The following is a 23,762-nucleotide window of genomic DNA, read 5'->3' on the forward strand; positions in this document are numbered from 1 at the left end:
CCCTCTTCTGTGCTCCAAGGCCACACTGAACTGCCCCTCAGCCTTCCACAAGAGCCATGGCTGGAGGAGGGGACAAGGCTGAAAGGAGCTTTGGAGGAGGCCCATGGCAGCAGGATCAGCCCCTCACGTGTCTCCTTTCATGCTCAATGTCAAAAGCCCAGAATAGCCCCACTCTCCTGAGACTCCTGTGCGGGGTCGTGCCTGTTTGTGGGGATGATCTGCTTCCACTAATAGCGCCTGAAGACATTCCTGGGCGGGTAGGCTGCCTTCTATGTGGCAGTGCAACGTGCTGCCCTGGAGGAGCTGGACACGTGTGCTGTGGCCCAAGGCAGCAGCTGCTATTCTTACCCCAGAGAGACTCACTGCAGCACAGCTCCATTGCCAGCTGAAAGGTTAAACATCAGAATGGGGCCCAGCACCGTGGCCATGGCCGTTCCCTGCTGGGATGTGCTGCCACACCCAGCCCCAGTGCCACCAACTGTGTGCCACACACAGCCCTACTGCCAGTGCCACCAACTGTGTGCCACACACAGCCCTACTGCCAGTGACACCAACTGTGTGCCACACACAGCCCTACTGCCAGTGACACCAATTGTGTGCCACACACAGCCCCAGTGACACCAACTGTGTGCCACACACAGCCCCAGTGACGCAAACTGTGTGCCACACACAGCCCCAGTGAGCACAAACTGTGTAACTACACAGGCGTATCAGAGCTGCAGGAGACGCCCTGACTGGGCTGGTGGCTCTGACATGATGTTATGGACACTCAGCCCACCCTGCACCTTGACTCCCCCAGCCCTCTGGAGAGCTCAGGGAAGCCGTGTCCCAGCCAGGTACAGTCACTATGGGGCATCAGGCAGAGGACACTGAGCCCAGGACATCAGTGGGATGGTGGCTGTGCCTTCCCCCTCAGGCCCTGGCTGTTGCTCTGGCAGCACAGGTGGCATCAGCTTTCTCCTCAGCTTGGGCCTTGTCACCTGACACCAAGTTCCTTTAGGAGCCTTGGCAGGAAGCCGACAGCATTATTCCTGGTGAGGGGAGCTGGGGGTGCTGCTCCCATGGCCCCACCAGGCTCCTGTCAGTCACAGGGAGCTCCCGGGGCAGCAGCTGACCAGGCCCTCTGCTCCAGGCCCCAGTGCCAGGGGATGGCAGCCTGGAGCCATCGAGGGGACCCTGCTCTGGGCCCTGCTCCTCTGCAGAGCAGCAGGGAGATCTCACTTCTGTGGGTTGGCCTTGGTCAGTGGAGGATCACAGTAACATGACCTGTGCTCAGGGAACACTTTATGAGTTCAAAAAGTGCTTTGAGAAATTAGTCAGTTAAAATTCCTCCGTGAGTACTTAGACACTGCATTCTGCTCAGGGATTCCATAAATACAAATTACTGGAGGTAGGAGAGCTCTGTAGAAATGCCATTCTATGCTGATGATCCTTCCTGAGGGTCACTTTCAAAGACAGGAAGTTGGGCTACACGAACCTTTGATCTCGCAAGGGCATCTTATTTTGGGTTATGAATGAGTTTCCTGCAGGGCTTAATACCATGCTCCTTCCTTATTTCCTTTTCCTTCCCCTTCCTTCCTGCTCTCATAGTTACTTGCTGCTTCAATTACCTCTTCCTGTCTGCCAGGTTGCCCACCCCACTCACCTGCTCTGTAATAAGAGCTCCTCAGCTGCTTGGCAGGGGATAGAAAGGGCATCCCAAGCGTCACCTCCTTGGATTGGATCTGCTGCCCAGACCTCTTCCATTGATCCGTCTGTGGAGACAGGAGGAGTGTGAATTGTGGCACATGAGTGGCATGCTCTTGAAACTACCCATCCTCTAATCCCAGATTATGGATTTACTTGCCTCTCATGTTCAGTTATTCAGTTTATTTTCCTCTCATGTTCAGCTTAAACTCACTCCAAGACTTCCAAGAATACCACTCTGTGGGAACCTACTTGGAAACAAATTTATAATTAAAGTTCCCCCTAGGACAGGTGCATTCACTTTATTTGACATGTAGTGGAGGTAAATCACAGTAAGAGCTACAGAAATTAATTTCTGACCAGAGCAGAAGGGACAGCAAGGCCACCACAGCCCCTCCATGGCCATCCTGTCACATTCAGCTTATCTTCACAGGTTCTCACACTTAGACACAGAAATTTTGAAAATTTCTTCACATTTGCCATGGTAAAGAACGGGTGGCCTATTCTTTACCTGCAGCTTTTAAGTCTTACCAGTTATGGTCCTCAGTAGTTCTTCCTTGGAAATCATTTATTGCTTCTAGCAATTGCTTCAGCCTATTCCTTCAGCCACATTTATTAGAAATAGAAATTAGTTCAATGGCAAATTTCCTAACCAGATGTCACATCAAAATTACAGACTGAGCATGTTCTGCTCATAACACTGAGCATTTTTCAACATTGAAAGCATGAACCTTGATGGAGCGACACTGAATTGAAAACCAGCCTTTTAATATGGAAAATGTGCTCTTACCCTGTCCAGGGCTCGGTGTCCAGTCATATCTGAGCAGAAGTACGGGGGTGAGCAGTGCTGCTGCAAGGCAGTGCTCTGACATTTCTGCTTGCCTTCTGCTAACATTCCTGGAAGCTCTCATTTTACACAGAGGGCAGCAGAAAAGCTGCTGCAGCAGGGGCTGAGCATTCCCTGTCAGACTGACCTCCCTCAGGCAGGCCCTACCTCAGTGATAGCAGGGCTGACAGCAGCACTTGCAAGCCCAAAACCCTGCAAGGATTTAAGATCCCTTTCTTTTTTTTTTTTTTTTTTGGCAGTGGGGGGAAATAATGAGCAAGTAATTCAGACTCCTTCCTACACCATTGTTCTTTCTAGAAGACTTGTAAGTATAGTTCTAAACTACATGACTTTTGTATTTGCCACTGTCAGTCTCTGCTGTTTTGAGGAGATGGTGATGTGTTTTTTTCCTCAAAAGTGCTATATGTTAATGGCCTGATTCTAGAATTCAAATGTTGCCACTTATTTTGGAGGCATAGTATTCCACTATGTATGAATTACAGTCTGTCAAGAAAAAAACATTAGACCAGAAAGTGATATTCTAGCAGCTAGGTCTCACATTGCCATACATGGTTTTTAAGGTAGAATCAAGGCACTGAACAAAATACTTTTTTTTCTCTCTTCCTAGAATATAAGGACACTGATACTACATACTCATTTCCCAATAGAAGTTAATTTAGGCAATCTGTATCGAAATTATATCCTTTTTTTTAAAGTTTCCTGCAAATCCTAGCTGATAGCTAAGGGGAGGACTTGGCAACGACTGCCATTCAGTATTCTCAATGTAATGCCAAACAGTTTAGCAGACACAGGGAAAATAAAAGAGATGAAGGTGGTGTGTCAGTTATCCTAAAGGGACTGCAGAAATAACAGCAGGAAAAGAATTCAGAACAATTGCTCCTCCTGCTGCCCTGTACTCTCCAGAATGTGATGGTGTCATGAGGTCTCCATTTGGGTTGGAAAAGACTTCTAAAATCATTATGTTTCACCATTACCCCAGCACTGCCAAGTCTACCACTAAACCGTCTTTTAAATCTCTCCAGGGATGGGGAGTCCACTCCTGCCCTGGGCAGCCTGTTCCAGGGCTTGACAACCCTTTCAGAGAAGGAGGTGGACTTCCTTAAACATGATATCACTTCACTCCCTGGAGGAGGACTCAGCAAAGCCAACCACCTGCCCTTGCCACTGCATCCTAAACTCTGCCCAGTTGTAAAGAGAATTCTTTTATCAGAAAGAAAACACCACGGTAGTTATATTTCAGTCTGCAACAGAATTGTTTAAGTTACAATACAAAATTAACAATCATCCCAAAGAAAATGAAATGGAGAATGTTTTAATAATTTCGCTAATGGGGGGAATGAAATTAAGTTTTACAAGGAGGAAGAACATGGTGAAGAGCCCTGGTGTCTTACCCAGATAGTAGCTTGTTGTGTGAGAAATTTGGAGCCCTTGGAGGGGGAGAATGGGTCTCTGTCCCCATTCCAAAATATGCTAAAATTTCCAGGAAGTGTGGAATGCAGTGGGATTCCAACCAATGCATGAGAAACAGCTGGTGCCCTGATGGATTTCTACCATGTTACTGTTATTACTGTAAAATTTAAGGATTGAGACCAAGAAAACAAACTATTGATGCTGCCCTCAAAAAGTGAGTTGAGGGAGAGGTGCTGAATTCATTTGTCCAGTAAAGCCATCAGCCTTGCTGCACTGCAGTTCTCTTGGTTTCCCCATAAGCCCTCTTAATGTCATATTAATTATATTAGTCACCTGCAGTCCTGTGATATACTAATGGATTCTTAAGTAGGAGCTTTCACTGTGTTTGGAAGCTTCACAAGTTCATCTATGAGTTCTCCATGATTTTTGGACATCTGTATTTGAGGACTGAGAAGGAAAGGAATCTGCCATGAGATTACTAACCTGATGATGTGTCTGAAATCAGCTTCATTATGGGAAGAACACTTAAGCTGAGAAATAACAGGAATAGCGGCAAATGTAGGAATTTTCCAAGGAAGAAGGGGAATATGATCAGAATTATGGAGGCAATGTAGGGCAGTGTGCATCATGGGAGCATAGTATGGACTGTGTAGGCAGAATACACAGGGGATATGAGAAGGGTTTATGCTTTATGTCAAAGTTCTGCTTGCTTGTGCAGTAGCCCACTGTGGGGCTGCAGACATCCTGTCAGAGATAGGAGGAAAATGAGGGATGTTGTGAGAGGGTCTGTTATGGGCCACCTGAAAGACACAAAGTAGTGAAGGGATTTCTACAACTAGTAGAAACTCAAGTCTCCTCTGCTTTAGGGAGGTTTTCAGCCATGTGGACATCTGCTGTGAGGGCAACAGCACCAGGCAAGCTCTGCCAGAAATTCTTAGGCAGTGCTGATTCAATATCCCAATGTAAATACTGGACAGGCAACACAGAGTATTGGAAGCAGGGATGAACTTGTGATAAATATGATCCCAGATGGCACCTCAGAATACAGCAAATATATGACTGCATGAAGGATCCAGCAGAAAGCTGGGGAGATAAACAACAGAAATAGGACCCTAGACTTTGTAAGATTGGAATCCATTGCATTCCAGGAACTGCTAGTTAGCACACACTTTGCAGGAGCTGTGGAAGAGAAGAGACTGCTCAGGAGAGATGTGCTTTATAAACACATTTATATTGACTTCTGGGGGCTATTTTAACCCTTCATAAGATTACATGTATTGTCACAGATCAATTCTCCTACAGCTTTATTTTCAGCTATGTCCACAGCTGTATTTGAACCAGGTGAGTCAACACTGCTTTTCTTTCACACCCTAATTAGTGATTTCTACAAGCACTCCCTGGCAGTGAGTATTAGAACCCAAAATAACATCTGCCCATACTGTATGGAGCAGTTGTATTCTCCTATGGGTGTTACATGAGTTGCTTGAGCAGTGTGGTAGCCCTTTCTTTATTTGCAGTTGGTATTTCTGTCCTGAAAGGACAGCTGCTGAGAAACGAGGAGATACTTGGTGAAGAGCCTGAAGCAAGAAACTTGAGGAACTTGAATTCCCTGAACAGCATGAGCATGGAGAAATTTTAACACAGGACTTCAGTGTTGGACATGGCAAGAGCTAGAAGGAATTCAGCTTCCCAGTTTTCATTTCTCCTGAGTGCAGTCTGTTCAGTATGAGTCTGCTGTTCAACCAAAAAAGGTGAACAGTGCCATGGTCAGTATACATTCCTCAGAAATTAATTACTCATACTGGCTGCAACCAGTATCTCCCTCCGAGTGAGGTGCCTCTCAAAACTCATGAACTCTCAAGTTTGTGAAAAATGGAAGACTGATTTTCAAAAAATTCACCAAAAGATGATTCACCAGAGCGATATCCTCCACTCCCCGAGGCTCAGCTCTTGCCCACTGAGAAATTCCAAGACATTTGAAGTAAAAATTTCACTGAACTCAGAGGGAACTTTTAACAGGTGTAACCCTTGAACATTTATACACACACCTTTGTGTCTCTGTGTGTGCTTGTGTGAGTTCATTTAAGCGCTCTACAGTAAGTATAGTTTTAATGTTGCTATCTGGGATCTCTAATTAAGTCACTGTTGCAATTATAGTAAATCCATTTGAATCACTTTTTGAATGTCAATTTAGCCAATGATTAAGTCTTGATAAAACCCTTTACACCCTTTACAAACTGTTGACCAGGTCTGGTATTGTGATTAGATCCAACTGCACCTAGACTCTGTCAGGAGTTTAGAAGTCAAGGGGCCCTCTGTGAACCTCGTAACTCAACAGGATGATTTTTCTTATGCTTTTTACCTTACCCTTTGTATCCCCAGTTTTTGTGCAAATCATTCTAAAAGAATTCTTAGTAGATTTTTCTTGATCTTTGTCGCAAGTAATACAGCAAACCTTGCCATCAAACTTTGTTGTGCTTTTGCAAATTTATTGCAAATTTATTGAACCCTCTTTCACTAATGCCTTTGATGGTGATACTTTAAGCAACCTTAACTCATTTGCAACATTTGAGTCCTCAACAGTCAGCTCAGGAATCTATTCAAGAGCTCCATATCAAAGAAGAGTCTCCCATTACTTGGGATCAGGCTCCCAACTCACTTTATTTCAAATAATTTCAGCTATTGAGAGTGTCATATACCGAAAACTCAGCTGTAATAGAATTTTACTTCATGCTTTTTAGAAAATACCACTGAAAAGTGGCCCCCAACATTGTTTTCTAGTTTTTGACATATTTTCCTTATTCCTCCCAATGCATATGTTCCTAAAGCATCATAGGCATTGTCATCACCATTACATGACTGAAAAGTTGTGGTATAAATATACCAAGGAAACTACCATGGGTCAAGGAGCAAATCACTGAGAAAGGCAGCAATAGAACCATGCAAGTTCTCTAAGTGCCTTGAGTAGTCTAGATTCTCTCCTTAACACTCTTGACAAATTATTTATAGATGTATTCACGTAGTCAGTAAGATATAAAAATGTTCTAATTATATCATTCAAATCAAGCGACAATTATGCCCTTAGTTTGACAGACAATGCTTGGCCAAAAAAGGTTTGCCAGAAATGTTTTGCCCGAAGAAAGGGGGACCATCTGCATCATCTTCAGATGAGACACTATAAAATCTGCCAGAGACAAGTCTAGCCGGTCCCTGCAGAAGGCTTCCAGGTAAGTGCATGCATTTCATGAGCTTGAAGAAAGAGGAAAATGTCCTTGCAATATCCTGTTTCATTTCTTCTGTCTCTAACAACCATTTCCATGAGGGAGTGCCCATGTGAACAAACCTTTTCAGTGTAATTTTGTTGCATGCCTGTGTTTTCAATCTACAGTATTTTATGGACTCAGCAACAAGAAACAACTGCCATTCCTATTTTACAGGGCTGGCCATATTCCAGGATACAAGCTGTTACTCAAAGGTAATACAGTGAATAATCCATTCCTAATCTATTTTCTAGGACAGGACTTTTAAAGAGCTGCACAAATTCTCTTCATAAATCCTCTTATATTCCAGCTGAATTTGCTTAGGCTAGATAGTTGGAAATAGGGAGGATCTAGCAAATGAAGTAATTTTTAACTTTTAATAGAAAAGGTAATCCTTTCAGCAAGAAAGAAGTCTCTTAAAGACTCATTGCTCATAATTAAGGACCTGAACAGAGACTGATTTTTCTATAAGATTCTTTTATGTGAAAAACTCAAACCTTGTCAGAATTCAGGGTGACTTACCAAACTGCACTCAATTCAGATGGTCTGTTTACTGTTACAAGATCTACATGTTGTAGAAGTCTAAGTTTTACTCTTGGGTTCAGACTAGGGTATTTTTAACTTCAAATCAAAGTGGATTTAATTGGTTTCTTCCTAAGAGTTTATTTTGAAGAATAACTAGGAATTTATTTGTTAAAGAGCAAGGCAAGAGGAGCCTTCTCATTGGTATTAATTGTATTATTCTTCTTGATGACCAATAACATTTTGTTCTTCACAAGACACCTCTGCTGACGAGCTTTCATTAGAGGACAGACATGGCCTCTGGAGATGCCGAGATGGCTGTTTTTGGGGAGGCGGCTCCTTACCTCCGAAAATCAGAAAAGGAGAGAATTGCAGCCCAGAACAAACCCTTTGATGCCAAGTCATCGGTCTTTGTGACTCATCCCAAAGAATCCTTTGTGAAAGGGACAATCACGAGCAGGGAATCAGGCAAAGTCACTGTCAAGACTGAAGGGGGAGAGGTGAGTCAAAAACAAAGTCGAAGGATAACATTTGATCCCCATTTTGAGCTTTTAGGTGATACATGTGGATCTTTTGTTTCCTTGGCAGACCCTGACCGTGAAGGAAGACCAAGTCTTCTCCATGAACCCTCCCAAGTATGACAAAATCGAGGACATGGCCATGATGACCCACCTCCACGAACCCGCCGTGCTGTACAACCTCAAAGAGCGTTACGCAGCCTGGATGATCTACGTAAGTGGCAGCAGCAGCTTCCTCTGGGCAGCCTCAGGAGCTGCTGGGCCAGGCTCAGGGGAAGCCAACGTGCTGTGTCCCTTCCTCACAGACCTACTCGGGTCTCTTCTGCGTCACTGTCAACCCCTACAAGTGGCTGCCGGTGTACAACCCCGAGGTGGTGTTGGCCTACCGAGGCAAGAAGCGCCAGGAGGCCCCTCCACACATCTTCTCCATCTCTGACAACGCCTATCAGTCCATGCTGACTGGTGAGTGCTTGATTTCCTTTGAGCTGCTCTTGAAATTGTCTTATCTGTAGGGGGAAATGCAGGGTATTCTCTGGAAATATCATGCCACACTTAAAAAAAATTGTGTGTGCGAAATTTATAGAAGATTAATGCACTTAACTCTAATGGTCTGTGAGAGCTGAGTGTCAGTGTTCTCATTAGAATCACTAAAGACCTGGACATAACCTAGAGGGTGTAAATTCACTGGAAAGAAATCACCTATTTTGTGGTGTAGACCTTATGCCTATAATGGAATTTACATATATGTATGGAGTTATGTATCTTAATCACTAAATTAGTCTTAGACAGAGAGTACAGGGTACAGTTAAATGAAACCTACCCTATAAATGATGTACATAATATCAATTTAAATTTTCAAGCATCATTGCTGACAAATAAAACAGAAAGCTCTACCTTAAAGAGGTATGTAAGCCTCACCTGAGGCACTTAATATGCAAATGGATTTCATTACGTAGATGATGGCCATGTGATCCAAGTTACATACAGCCTTTAATAATTTCTGGAACTCGTGCACTGGTCTGTAGCTGCATCTATAAATCAATTGCACTATATAGTGAAAAGTAAGCTTCATAAAACAATATGAGGGGAAAAATAAAGCTTTTAGCATTTAAATTGAGCGACTTCAAAAAATTTCTTTCTGCTTTTCCCTCTTCCTTTCACCTCTTATTTTCTCTTCCCTATATATTCATTGAAATAGAAGGTGTGCAGACTTTTAGAACTTCTCCTCCTGTTCTTTTCTTAGACTCTGGGAAATCCATTCAGAATAGAAAAATGAAAAATGAATCTTGTTGATGTATAATCTAAAGAATGAATAATTTTTGAATATATAGGGATTAAAAAATAGAGGTGAAAAGGATGAAATATGTTGGTCAGATGTATCTGTAATTAATGATGCCTCCAAACTTTGATAAGATTATTCTACAGACTTTTAGCTTCAGAAGAATTTACATACAAAACAATTACAACCTCAATATTTTCATAACCTGTACTTGCCTATTAAAAGAGAAATAAGTAGCTTGATGGAAAGACAATGTCAGGAAAGGCATAAGACTACTGAAGTTTCTCTGCAGTGATTCCTTTATAGAACCAGTTGCTAAGAGCTGCAGTACTGCTGACAGCATCAAAAGTACCCACTAGAATTCCCTGGGCACTTTTTTCTGTTTTCTGTTCCTGGATCTTCTGGAAGCTCCAGCTCTTATTTTTCTCCTAGTTCTTGAATTTCTTATTTGTCTTTTCTTATCTCTGTTTCTTACCTCTGTCTCTTCACAGATCGGGAGAACCAGTCCATCCTGATCACGTACGTACACCCCCTGCGCGGGTCCCTGCGGGGCTGCCCGGTGCCAGGGCACCTCCTGCCTGACCACGCACCCTCTGCTTCTCTCTTGCCTTTGGCAGCGGAGAATCCGGGGCCGGGAAGACTGTGAACACAAAGCGTGTCATCCAGTACTTTGCAACAATTGCAGCCAGTGGAGAGAAGAAGAAGGAGGAACATGCATCAGGCAAAATGCAGGTAAATTAGCAGACACATCTTGGGATCAATGCTTTCCTTTGTTCTTGACATGATTTTTGGACTAGCAATAATTATCACCGTGCAGGGAACACTTGAGGATCAAATCATCAGTGCCAACCCACTGCTGGAGGCCTTTGGAAACGCCAAGACCGTGAGGAACGACAACTCCTCACGCTTTGTGAGTTCTTACTTGGCACAACTGACAACACCAATTTGAATATTCTTGCTGTCCAGATTGGTAAAATAAATCTCCATTGACTTTCCTGCTGCTTTCAGGGTAAATTCATCAGAATCCACTTTGGTGCCACAGGCAAACTGGCTTCTGCTGACATTGAAACTTGTAAGCCACCCTTCTGGCCTGATCCCCCTTCCCTCCAGCCTTCCCTTCTTCTTGTGCTTGACTGTGTCCTACTTTCCTCACCAGATCTGCTGGAGAAGTCCAGAGTCACTTTCCAGCTCAAGGCGGAAAGGAGCTACCACATCTTCTATCAGATCATGTCTAACAAGAAGCCAGAGCTAATTGGTAGGAAAGATCATTAACTTTTTTTGAAGGAAGATCACTGAGCAATAGTTCACTGTGTTATCTGGAAACTAAATTAAGCTTGTTTTTCTCCTTCTGTTGCTTTCAGACATGCTTCTCATTACTACCAACCCTTATGATTTCCACTTTGTGAGTCAAGGTGAGATCACAGTTCCCAGCATTGATGACCAGGAGGAGCTGATGGCCACAGATGTGAGTAACTTTACCAAATGACCATCTGGTGGACTTGAGCCCTGGTATATGTACATTGTGTTTCTGTTGCCAGAGTGCCATTGACATCCTGGGCTTCAGTGCTGATGAGAAAACAGCCATCTACAAGCTGACAGGGGCTGTCATGCACTATGGGAACTTGAAGTTCAAGCAGAAACAACGAGAGGAGCAGGCAGAGCCTGATGGCACTGAAGGTATCAGCAGTCTGCAAGCTTTCCAAAGGAGTTAGTCTTTATTACATAAGGACGTATGCAGATTTCAGGCTTTAAATGTGTAAACTAAGAATAACAGTAGTTACTCCATGACTAGATGCCAGTTGAGGCATTTATCTCATTTCATTATATCTGTACTTTTTCCTCTGTGACTACTATATAAGAGATCCAGTGTACACCGACAGGAAGCCAGGAGACTTGCATGTCAATTGCTGTAACATTGCTAATCATACTTAAGTTGAAATACACCTTGCAACCTCTGCTGTAGTATGGAGCAGTGAAATGGTTCAGCCCTAACAAGAAGGCTGTGCTCCTCTTCACACTTACCTACTGGAGAGAACTCTGACATGAGATGTGTACTTCATTAGTCTCTGCACAGCTGGAAGGACAGTCCGTACCTCCATCTTTCTGAGAGATAAATCCTCCTGCTATATGACTAAAAAGTTTGAAGTTCCATACTGACACCTGAAAGAGGATAAAGACAATGAGCTCTCTTGAAGAATGTTTGCAGAAACTGAAGCTCAGAAAGAGTTATGGACTCTGAGTCCTGAACACAAAAAGAGAAATTAGCTTTTTATCTTTGACAGATACTGTTGTGCAACCTTGTGGAGAACACTATTGGGACAGTCAAGCACTGATTTTAGGAATTTTTGAATATCTACTCTTCTATCTTTTCTGGTGATAGTTGCTGACAAGGCTGCCTACCTGATGGGTCTGAACTCAGCAGACCTGCTCAAGGCCCTCTGCTACCCCCGAGTCAAGGTGGGGAATGAATACGTGACCAAAGGCCAAACTGTGCAGCAGGTAGAAAAAATATGGTAACGTGGAGCATGCTGTGATGGTTCCCATTGGTTCTCCTCTGCTGTGTATAGTAATCTCCAAAGCTTTCTCTATGCTTTAGGTGAACAATTCAGTGGGTGCCCTGGCAAAGGCTGTCTATGAGAAGATGTTCCTGTGGATGGTTGTTCGCATCAACCAGCAGCTGGACACGAAGCAGCCCAGGCAGTACTTCATTGGTGTCCTGGACATTGCTGGCTTTGAGATCTTTGATGTAAGGAGCACAGTTTTCCTAGCATTTTTGTAGAACTATAATTGAGAATTTTGAAATATATTTCATAGAAGTGACTATCCCCCTAAACTTAATCATACGGCTTTTGGAATCATGTTTTTAATCCTGAAAAAAACAGTAGAATAGAAAAATAATTTTCTAATTGCTCTAAATTAGAAAACTCTCTTTTCTAAATACAAAGCCTATCCTAGAGAGATAGCAAAGGAAAACAACACAGGGAGGGGACTTGTACTTAAAGTATAAAACATGGTGAATTAGGATTGTACAAGAAAACACCTTGGTATTATTGCTGATCCTTGAAAGCATTGTATGTCTTTTTATGTCTGGCAGTTCAACAGCTTTGAGCAGCTGTGCATCAACTTCACCAATGAGAAACTGCAACAGTTCTTCAACCACCACATGTTCGTGCTGGAGCAGGAGGAGTACAAGAAGGAAGGAATTGAATGGACATTCATTGACTTTGGGATGGACCTGGCTGCCTGCATTGAGCTCATTGAGAAGGTATCCTTCCTGTTCAAGTTTAATATAAATTGGGTGTTCTATGCTTGCCAGGAGAAACAACTAAGAAGTACATGAGAATATTTTGGCCTCTTCAAATATATGCTTTGAGAAAGTGGCAACAGGGTATAAGAGTTTTTGGAGCTCATTACTCAGATATCAGGACTTTTGGTGAGAGAATTCATTGCCAAATTACAAAATGAAGTGAAAAAGGTGGTCATGTTCTCTAAGTACTTATCAGTAAACAGGTTTTATGGAGAGAACAGTAATTTACATTGTCATATCTATAATAATTTCATCAGCAAAGGCATTTCCATAATTTTGAATGAAAGAGCAGCACTGAAAAAAGTAGAGCCTTAGTTGATTTTCTCTGACTTAAAGTCCCTATGGGAACAGCTTCCTTTTCTGTCTTCAGCAACTTTCCAACCAAGTGATGTCTCCTTTCTAATCTGTTTCTCCCTCTTGTCTGTCATAATCTCTCCCAGCCCATGGGCATCTTCTCCATCCTGGAAGAGGAGTGCATGTTCCCCAAGGCAACTGACACCTCTTTCAAGAACAAGCTCTATGACCAGCACCTGGGCAAGTCCAACAACTTCCAGAAGCCCAAGCCTGCCAAAGGCAAGGTTGAGGCCCACTTCTCCCTGGTGCACTACGCTGGCACAGTGGACTACAACATCTCTGGCTGGCTGGAGAAGAACAAGGACCCTCTGAATGAAACTGTCATTGGGCTGTACCAGAAATCATCTGTGAAGACCCTGGCTGTACTCTTTGCCAACTATGGTGGAGCAGATGCAGGTTGGTTTTATGAAAAATGTATTTTTAATGTGGGACAATTGTAATGGAATTAAAGGCATAAACACTAAATATTCAAAGTTGTTTCATGTTAATTTAAAAAAAAAATTGTTTTCCTTTATTCAATTCACAGAGACTGGAGGTGGCAAGAAGGGAGGCAAGAAGAAGGGTTCTTCCTTCCAGACTGTCTCAGCTCTTTTCCGGGTATAGTAGTATATCTGTTATCTCTGAAATTTGAAGAAAGGGGGTGAGCTAATATTAAATTTAAAAGAGATATTTTATATTACTGTAAAGGGGGTAAATTTCTTTGGAAATTCCACATTAGGTTTTTCAGGGTCAATTTTAACATGGCAAGTATGTCCAAAAATAAGCATTCAGTCTTCAAAATCATGTAGGAGAATCTCAACAAGCTGATGACCAATCTGCGGAGCACTCACCCCCATTTTGTGCGCTGTATCATCCCCAATGAGACTAAAACACCTGGTAAGAACCCCAAGCAGAAAGATCCTTGCTCTGATACATCCATTCCCCTCTGCACTGCAGTCTGGGCCATTCATTTGTGCTCTGCATTGCCAGGTGCCATGGAGCACGAGCTGGTGCTGCACCAGCTGCGCTGTAACGGCGTGCTGGAAGGGATCAGGATTTGCAGGAAAGGCTTCCCCAGCAGAGTCCTCTACGCTGACTTCAAACAGAGGTGAGAGCTCTGTGCTTGTCAGCATCATTAAAAGCAATATTGGTTCATTCATGGGTCCATTTTAGCTGTGCTCTGTTTTCAAAAACAGTTGATGGGGCTTAGTGGCTACTGTGTGTTGGTTGGGAAAAAAGAGCCTTATCTTCCTTTGATTCCACAGATACAAGGTGCTTAACGCCAGTGCCATCCCTGAGGGACAGTTCATCGATAGCAAGAAGGCTTCTGAGAAGCTCCTTGGGTCAATCGATGTGGACCACACCCAGTACAAATTTGGACACACCAAGGTACAAACCCCCCATTCACTGCCTGCCCGGGCTTTGCTCTCTCTACCTGACAGTGATGTGCTGCAACATTGCCTCTCTCTTTGAAGGTGTTCTTCAAAGCTGGGCTGATAGGGATCCTAGAGGAGATGAGGGATGAGAAGCTGGCACAGCTCATCACCCGCACCCAGGCCAGGTGCAGGGGCTTCCTGATGAGGGTGGAGTACCAGAGAATGGTGGAGCGGAGGTACACCGTCCTCTTTGTCAGTTACAGAGTCATTCTGCTTGGGGGGAAATTAAGACACTCAACACACTGAGAATATTCATTGTACTTTTTAATTATGCCTCAGGGAATCCATCTTCTGCATCCAGTACAACATTCGTGCATTCATGAATGTCAAACACTGGCCATGGATGAAGCTGTTCTTCAAGATCAAGCCCTTGCTGAAGAGTGCAGAGTCTGAGAAGGAGATGGCCAACATGAAACAGGAGTTTGAGAAAACCAAGGAGGAGCTTGCGAAGTCTGAGGCAAAGAGGAAAGAGCTTGAGGAGAAAATGGTGAAACTGGTGCAGGAGAAAAATGACCTGCAACTCCAAGTACAGGCTGTGAGTTTATCACCTTTAGTTTATCAATCACAAAATTAGTCTATACATTCGGACTGTTCTTTACGAACAGAAGATCAGACTATAGAAGACCAAAAATCATATATTTGGAAAATTATCTGTCATATGTATGCAAAGGTGAGGAAACAAATTCTGGCAGTGATGTGGTAGGCACTCTGTCAGCCTGTACAAAGATACAGAGTTTCAACTGGGAGCCAGTGCTCTTGTCTTCAGAGGAAGGAGCCAAATGTAGATCCTCGACACTAGGTAGACCGATGAGTTAATTTTGTGGTAAAATGCAAACCACACTTGAAAGTGGTATTTGTGAATGCAGGTGCAGGAAAAGCCATCCTCTCTTTGCTTGGTAATTAGCAGTTAAGATCCTTCTGTTGCTGGAGTTGAAGGTCAGGTTCAGATGCTACACAGTGATAAAACAGAGGAGATAAAGTTCAAAACTTTAGAATCTACAAAATTCTGTCTCTCCACCAGGAAGCAGATAGCTTGGCTGATGCTGAAGAAAGGTGTGACCAGCTCATCAAAACCAAAATCCAGCTGGAAGCCAAAATTAAGGAGGTGACTGAAAGGGCAGAGGATGAAGAGGAAATTAACGCTGAGCTGACAGCCAAGAAGAGGAAGCTGGAGGATGAATGTTCAGAGCTGAAGAAAGATATTGATGACCTTGAACTAACACTGGCCAAGGTGGAGAAGGAAAAACATGCCACTGAAAACAAGGTATGAGGTAGAACTTGTCACTCACACTCTGGAAAGTCTTGTCTTCTTAGAAAGTTTTAAGCACCATTTTCTGTCTGTGCTTGCTCCCTTCTTCTCAAAGGTGAAAAACCTGACTGAGGAGATGGCAGCTTTGGATGAGACCATTGCCAAGCTGACAAAAGAGAAGAAAGCCCTCCAAGAGGCCCATCAGCAGACCCTGGATGACCTGCAGGCAGAGGAAGACAAAGTCAATACTCTGACCAAAGCCAAGACCAAGCTGGAACAGCAAGTGGATGATGTAAGCACACAGACCTAGAGCAGGAACAGGACAGGTATGGAGTCCAGCCTGGATGGCAGAGCCCTGATGGTCTTGTTGTGTTTAGCTGGAAGGGTCCCTGGAGCAAGAGAAGAAACTGCGCGTGGACCTGGAGAGAGCTAAGAGGAAACTGGAAGGAGACCTGAAGCTGGCCCAGGACAGCATCATGGATTTGGAGAATGATAAGCAGCAGCTGGATGAGAAACTGAAGAAGTAAGTGTGGCTCTGGGGCACCTGAGTGCTGGGCTGCAGCACTTGTCTCTTTTCTTTGAGCTCTAACACAGTTCACTTGGCCCAAAGGAAAGACTTTGAAATCAGCCAGATCCAGAGCAACATTGAGGATGAGCAAGCCCTGGGCGTACAACTTCAAAAGAAAATCAAGGAGCTGCAGGCAAGTCTCTGTTCCTTCCCCTGCCTTGCTCAGGCTCAGCTCAGGCAGGAGGAGGGCACGGGTGTGAAGGGTCCCTGGTGTTCTGCAGGCCCGTATTGAGGAGCTGGAGGAGGAAATTGAGGCAGAGCGAACCTCTCGCGCTAAAGCAGAGAAGCATCGCGCTGACCTGTCCAGGGAGCTGGAGGAGATCAGCGAGCGCCTGGAAGAAGCAGGAGGTGCCACAGCAGCTCAGGTGGAGATGAACAAGAAGCGTGAGGCGGAATTCCAGAAGATGCGCCGTGACCTGGAAGAGGCCACGCTGCAGCACGAAGCCACGGCTGCCGCCCTGCGCAAGAAGCACGCGGACAGCACAGCTGAGCTGGGCGAGCAGATCGACAACCTGCAACGCGTGAAGCAGAAGCTGGAGAAGGAGAAGAGTGAGCTGAAGATGGAGATTGACGACTTGGCCAGCAACATGGAGTCTGTCTCCAAAGCCAAGGTACAGGTTTTCTGTCATGTTACTCTCCTATTATACTTGCCCTAATACATGATTTTGATTCTGATTGTATTCTGTTATCACATCCAGTTGCATTGTTTTTCACCTTGAGGACAGAATGCTAGAACTTAGTGGTAGTCCTCTTTTTTTACGTGACTTTGACGCACAGGCAAATCTGGAGAAGATGTGCCGCACACTGGAAGATCAGCTGAGTGAGATTAAGAGCAAGGAAGAAGAGCATCAGCGCATGATCAATGACCTCAATGCTCAAAGAGCTCGTCTGCAGACAGAGTCTGGTGAGACATCCTATACCTCTCTGGAATGGAACAACCTGTAAGCAATGATAATGGGAAAAAAGATTGATGCTTTACTCAAATTGATCTATTCTCTGTAAGCTGGTATACTGTGCTTTAAAGAAATATTGGTTTAATATTGATTTTAAATTGCAATCTGTCTGAAAATTTTCTTAGGTGAATATTCGCGCCAGGTGGAAGAAAAAGATGGTTTGATATCTCAGTTATCCAGAAGCAAACAAGCATTCACTCAACAGATTGAGGAACTAAAGAGACATTTAGAGGAAGAAATAAAGGTAAAGTTACTTCCTGTAGGGAGTAGATTTTGGATTGGGAATCTGTTTTCTTTACAGATATTTCCTACTCTCACATAAAATCAGAATGTTAGCTGTATTGTTTTAATTTTTGAGCTATCAAGCAAGGTGAGAAATCTTACCTTCTCCCTCTCTGGTGTGAAATGCTGAGGAAGACATCTCCCCCAGTGTGGACACTGAGACAGGGAAAAACAATTCTAGTTCTTTAATCAATTTATGATGACATATGAAAAATGATTGAGATATATCTAAAAAGAAACTGCACATCTTAGTCTACTTTTTCACAGTGGCAGCTGAAACTTTAAAACATATTTAAAAAGATGCAATGATTTGCAGCTGTATAGCTGTCATTTAGCATTTACATCTCTCCTGAGAAGGCATTCTAGATTCTCAAAACATGGACAGAATATGCCACTTTTTCTCAGTCTGACTTTAAATGTCATAATCAAAGAATTTTCAACAATGTTGATCAAATTAACATTTTACTATCTCACGGGAAATTAATTGTCCCAACCCAATTGCCCCCCAAGGCCAAGAATGCCCTGGCCCACGCCCTGCAGTCTGCTCGCCACGACTGTGACTTGCTCCGGGAACAATATGAGGAGGAGCAGGAGGCCAAGGGGGAGCTGCAGCGAGCCCTGTCCAAGGCCAACAGCGAAGTGGCCCAGTGGAGAACCAAATACGAGACGGACGCGATTCAGCGCACGGAGGAGCTCGAGGAGGCCAAGTATGTGGTGATAGAAAAAGCAGAAAAGTAAGACTGATAATTCAAAGGTGACATTGCAAGGGAAACATCACAGTATTATGAGGAATAAGTCATGGATATGATTTGGGGAAGAGCGAAAGAAAGTGAGAAGCTTTATCCTATAGTATATTTAGTGCTATACTAAAGGCAAAGCCTAAGGACAGCATAAATGTAGCCCTTAACACTGTGTGACTGTAAACTGCAAAATGATTAGGCAGACTATAGTAAAAAGCACACTTTTATACCCAGTAAAAATGTGTTCTTCCCAGGAAGAAGCTGGCCCAGCGCCTGCAGGATGCAGAGGAGCAGGTTGAGGCTGTCAATGCCAAATGTGCCTCCCTGGAAAAGACAAAGCAGAGGCTGCAGAATGAAGTGGAGGATCTGATGATTGATGTGGAGAAATCCAATGCTGCCTGCGCTGCTCTGGATAAGAAGCAGAAGAACTTTGACAAGGTCTTTTGGCCTCCAGCACCAGCACTCCTGGCCACAGCACGGCCCCGTGATGACCACAGCCCTACTCACAGCCCGTTTCTCTGCAGATCCTGGCAGAATGGAAGCAGAAGTATGAGGAAACGCAGGCTGAGCTGGAGGCCTCGCAGAAGGAGTCGCGCTCTCTGAGCACGGAGCTGTTCAAGATGAAGAATGCCTATGAGGAGTCCTTGGACCACCTGGAAACAATGAAGCGGGAGAACAAGAACTTGCAGCGTAAGTCCCTCTGCTCCTCACTGGCCTTTCTCACTATCAGCCAGCACCACCATTGTTCATGGGTCTGTGCCTGCAGGTCTGCAGAGATGCCTGTCACCTGGGTGGGACAGGGCCCTTCCCATTCTGCTCAGTGCCTGACCATGCCATTGATCTTTGTTCCCACAGAGGAGATTTCTGACCTCACGGAGCAGATTGCAGAGGGAGGAAAGGCAATTCATGAGCTGGAGAAAGTCAAGAAGCAGATTGAGCAGGAGAAATCTGAAATCCAGGCTGCTCTGGAGGAAGCTGAGGTACATGACCACAATCACTGGTGTCTGCAGTAAATAGTAAATAGTAAATGGTGTCTGAGAAAATAGGGCTAACAAGGTCTGAGTTGTCCTCTCTTTTGGCTGGGGAGTGCAGACAGCTGAGATCTCTGGAAATTTTCTCTCATTCCCTAAAGGGAAGCAGTAGGTTTATTGGTGTTATCAATGTTTGTGTCCATTTGTCCAGGCCTCCCTGGAACATGAGGAGGGGAAGATCCTGCGCCTGCAGCTTGAGCTCAACCAAGTGAAGGCTGAGATTGACAGGAAGATAGCAGAGAAAGACGAGGAGATTGACCAGATGAAGAGAAACCACCTCCGAATCGTGGAGTCCTTGCAGAGCAGCCTGGATGCTGAGATCAGGAGCAGAAATGAAGCCCTGAGGCTGAAGAAGAAGATGGAGGGAGACCTGAATGAAATGGAGATCCAACTGAGTCATACCAACCGTGTGGCTGCAGAGGCACAAAAGAACCTGAGGAACACCCAGGCTGTGCTCAAGGTCCGTTCAGCTGAGCCACAGAAAAGAGAAAAACGATATCCCTGACATTTTTGCCACTCAAGAGACAGACACCTACAATTTCTTTTCTCTTTCTTTGCAGGACACCCAGATCCATCTGGATGATGCTCTCAGGACACAGGATGACTTGAAGGAGCAGGTGGCCATGGTGGAGCGCAGAGCAAACCTGCTGCAGGCTGAAATTGAGGAGCTCCGGGCAGCCCTGGAGCAGACGGAGCGGTCGAGGAAAGTGGCTGAGCAGGAGCTTCTGGATGCTGCTGAACGTGTGCAGCTCCTCCATAGTCAGGTCAGGGCAGGGAGCAAAGAGCTCTGTTGACACTGACCAAACACAGGGGGTTGGAATTTACCAGAGAACCAGCAGCACTAGAAAGGCCTCTCTGCTACTGTCCCCAAGGAAAGGCGTGTTTTGCATCTGTTTCCCAAGCCCAAACATGACATTTTGTAAACAACCATTGTAACAATAATTCCAGAATAAGAATTGGAAGCTGGAAGTCTTTGTTCAGGCAGAAGATTTCTTATGGCAGGTTTTAGAATTCAACTCTTGCCATGTCCTTCCCATTGCACAGAACACCAGCTTGATCAACACCAAGAAGAAGCTGGAGACGGACATTGCCCAGATCCAGGGTGAAATGGAGGATACCATCCAGGAAGCCCGCAATGCTGAGGAGAAGGCCAAGAAGGCCATCACAGATGTGAGTTGGACACTCCTGGCATTGCTGAGGATGAATGTACTCTCCCCAAATTATCTCCAGTCTCAAAATGGCTTTGACCTTTTGCTCTGATCAGGCGGCCATGATGGCAGAAGAGCTGAAGAAGGAGCAGGACACCAGTGCCCACCTGGAGAGGATGAAGAAGAACCTGGACCAGACGGTGAAGGACCTGCAGCACCGACTGGATGAGGCTGAGCAGCTGGCACTGAAGGGAGGGAAGAAGCAGATCCAGAAGCTGGAGGCCAGGGTGTGTAGGGCTGGGGCTGTGCGTGAGTGAGCGTGTCCTTGGAGAGACATTGGCAGGGAAGCTGCAGGGATGGGCTTGTCCTTGCAGGTGCGGGAGCTGGAAGGGGAGGTTGATGCTGAGCAGAAGCGCAGCGCTGAAGCCGTGAAGGGCGTGCGCAAGTACGAGCGGAGGGTGAAGGAACTCACCTACCAGGTAAGGCAGGAGCCCTCCTGCTCTCACAGGCCTTTCTCACAGTGAGTCACATTTTGCACACACCATCCCCAAGGGGAATTGCTAACCTCACGTAGTGCAGAACCAAGAATTGACTCTCTTTCCTGTTTGTCAAACACTCTAGTCTGAGGAAGACAGGAAGAATGTCCTCAGGCTGCAGGATCTGGTGGACAAGCTGCAAATGAAAGTGAAATCCTACAAGAGACAATCTGAGGAGGCCGTAAGTATCTCCCTGAGTGCTTGGCAAGAACCCCTTTCCCAGAGGGTAGTTTGGCCATTGAGGATACAGATATAAGAAGGTTTGAAGATGACACTCATCAGTAATGGAGTTCTTCAAATTCTTTGAAAGGATCATAAATCAGACTTGCCAATGAGCCCTTAACAAGCTATTGAGGAGGGCAAATGCACCTAGCATTTTTTTGCATTAGAACCAAAATGCAACCTGTAAGGAGTCTTATAACTGATATCAGTAATACAATGTATTAAGAAATTTTGAAAAAAAACCCCTTATTTTTAGAGTTTTGATAACAGATAGAGAAGACGTTGGAATTCCCCTCCCAAACCACTTTTGTTATGCTTTTATAATTGTACAAGGAACCTTTGCCTGTTTCCAGGCATGCAGCAGTCAGAGATGCCCCGAGAAGTCCTACAGACCCTGAATTTAAGATTGCCTGAGCACGTTTTCTTCATTGTGGAAACAGTCCAGCACACAGTAGGGCTTCCAGTTCAGTTAAGGCAATTTATGAGAGGAGCCCTCTTGTAATCGTTGTCTCTCATAAATTCCTAACCCCACTTAAGGATCTGCAGATGTAATTGAATATTTGATTTTGCACTAAAAAAATCACATTTCCAGCTGCCCATTTTGCTTCCTTCCCACATCCAAAACAGAATTACGTTTAAATCCCATTATGTTCCTTCTACAATGGATCTTCCTCAAAGGCAAGGATGAGGAGCTATGTGTGAGGGTGACATGTGAGCAGTGGAAGAAATGGGATGGAGATTTGTGCCTTCCTCCAAGGGAAAACCTGCAGCTCAACAAAGACAAGGTGCAAGAGGAACAAAGCCCCTGCCCTGGGCTCCTCACCACTGACTCCCTTTCCCCACACAGGAGGAGCTGTCCAATGTCAACCTCTCCAAGTTCCGCAAGATCCAGCACGAGCTGGAGGAAGCCGAGGAGCGGGCTGACATTGCAGAGTCACAGGTCAACAAGCTCCGAGCCAAGAGCCGGGAGTTCCATAGGAGGATAGAAGAGGAAGAGTGAGAATGTCACAAGGCACCAAAGTGACCCGAGGGCTGCACAAAATGTGAACCTCTCGGTCACTTTCCTTCTGCCATGAGCCTTTGTACCCACCTCAGTGTCTAGTGAATAAAGACTGTAGTAGATTCCTCTGCATACACACTATGGCCAGTGCTTTTGTTCTTCTTTGGGTTTTGTTTTCCTCTAGGTATTGCATTGCAGAAGAAGTATTCTTACTTTTCCTCTCTGGGAAAAGGGAGAAGCTGGTGCCAGTGCTGGATTGAGGATCTGCAAACTTAGAGGCTGGCCATTGCTGTGGAGACTCTTGAAAATCCAGCCTTTGCTCTCTCCTGTCTCCAGCAACTTTTTGTCCAGCTCCTGCTTTCACATCCTCCTAATGCTTCTCCCATTGTCCTTTCAGCACAGCTTCTTTCTCATGGGAGAGTCAACAGAGTGTGATCCTTTTGCTTTTTCCTTTTCCTACTCTTGTTTGTGATATTGGCCCTCAAACCCTAAACATCAATCCCTGAGAGAGTCATCAGAAGCTGCAGTGCACTGCACTGTGAAGGACTGACAGTTCCTTGACAAAGATGATTTCAGTCACAAAGAGCACAGTTACAAGACACCACTAGTGTCCCTACATTTTGCCATCTCCCTCACCCTATATTTCCTCAGCTGCTGCCACCAGCTGCTGCCAGTTTCTCTTGACTGGGCAAACAGCTGAGCCTGCCTATGGCCACGTGCTGGAAGGACTGTCAGGACTGTCCCTTAGTGCCCAGCTCTTGCACACCACACGGCACCAACACACCTCTTCACCACATTGACAGAGAGAACACTCAGCTTTGGAAGATTTTCCCAGACACCTCAAAGGCCATGGGGCTCTGTGTATACACTTAGTCAAACAGGTTAGTGGCAGCTGAGGGCTATGAAGTTAATTTGGAAATCCTTTCAGCAATATCAGCTCATGAAATTGCCCCCACCATTGTAGCTACATCCTTTTCTGAAGCTGTCACAACCAGTCACCCCATCCCCATTTTGCAGAAGCCCTTGATGCAGACCAGTGAGGAGTCAATGAGTCCTACTGTCACATGAGGCACCTGGAGGGTTTCTTTGATGACTTGTCCAAATGCACTCTCCCAAAGGACACCAATGGGGAATGACCAGCATGTCACTGAAGAAGCAACCCTCTCATTGTGCGTGTGACTGTGTCTGTTCTGACCTACTATAGCCTTCTTTAGATGTTTTGTAAAATCAGCTGCTTCTTTCTCCAGCTTTCTGCCTGTTTCTCTTGCATGCACCCTCTGGTGTCTCTCTCACTCTCATGGATGTGGTTGAGAATAAAGCAGGAGGCCCCATGCCCTGAGCTCAGGGACAGGTGCACACCCTCAGGCAGGACCTGCCCTGAGCACAGCTGGGCACTGCTGATGGCACTGAGGGCTGGCCCTGCCCCCCAGCAAAC

The 23,762-nt window shown here is 45.0% G+C and overlaps 1 protein-coding gene across 1 annotated transcript; it reads left to right on the forward strand.

Annotated features, from left to right (window-relative positions):
* Nucleotides 1-7,100: 7,100 nt before the first annotated feature.
* Nucleotides 7,101-22,459, forward strand: LOC128797841 (myosin heavy chain, skeletal muscle, adult-like). Its single transcript, XM_053960743.1, has 40 exons — nucleotides 7,101-7,170; nucleotides 7,381-7,418; nucleotides 7,983-8,225; nucleotides 8,314-8,457; nucleotides 8,549-8,705; nucleotides 10,014-10,041; nucleotides 10,140-10,254; nucleotides 10,340-10,432; nucleotides 10,531-10,594; nucleotides 10,679-10,777; nucleotides 10,884-10,987; nucleotides 11,061-11,199; nucleotides 11,903-12,021; nucleotides 12,119-12,268; nucleotides 12,617-12,787; nucleotides 13,270-13,579; nucleotides 13,710-13,780; nucleotides 13,972-14,059; nucleotides 14,153-14,270; nucleotides 14,428-14,551; nucleotides 14,638-14,774; nucleotides 14,878-15,133; nucleotides 15,620-15,862; nucleotides 15,963-16,139; nucleotides 16,225-16,370; nucleotides 16,458-16,548; nucleotides 16,637-17,026; nucleotides 17,193-17,319; nucleotides 17,494-17,612; nucleotides 18,161-18,357; nucleotides 18,645-18,828; nucleotides 18,915-19,080; nucleotides 19,246-19,370; nucleotides 19,573-19,881; nucleotides 19,982-20,185; nucleotides 20,466-20,591; nucleotides 20,686-20,856; nucleotides 20,944-21,048; nucleotides 21,191-21,286; nucleotides 22,175-22,459. The coding sequence occupies exons 3-40, from the start codon at nucleotides 8,019-8,021 to the stop codon at nucleotides 22,325-22,327; spliced, it is 5,823 nt and encodes a 1,940-aa protein (XP_053816718.1). The 5' UTR covers nucleotides 7,101-7,170; nucleotides 7,381-7,418; nucleotides 7,983-8,018; the 3' UTR covers nucleotides 22,328-22,459.
* The last annotated feature ends 1,303 nt before the right edge of the window (nucleotides 22,460-23,762 follow it).

Source organism: Vidua chalybeata, chromosome 19 (genome assembly GCF_026979565.1).
Source record: "Vidua chalybeata isolate OUT-0048 chromosome 19, bVidCha1 merged haplotype, whole genome shotgun sequence".
Taxonomy (NCBI): Eukaryota; Metazoa; Chordata; class Aves; order Passeriformes; family Viduidae; genus Vidua; species Vidua chalybeata.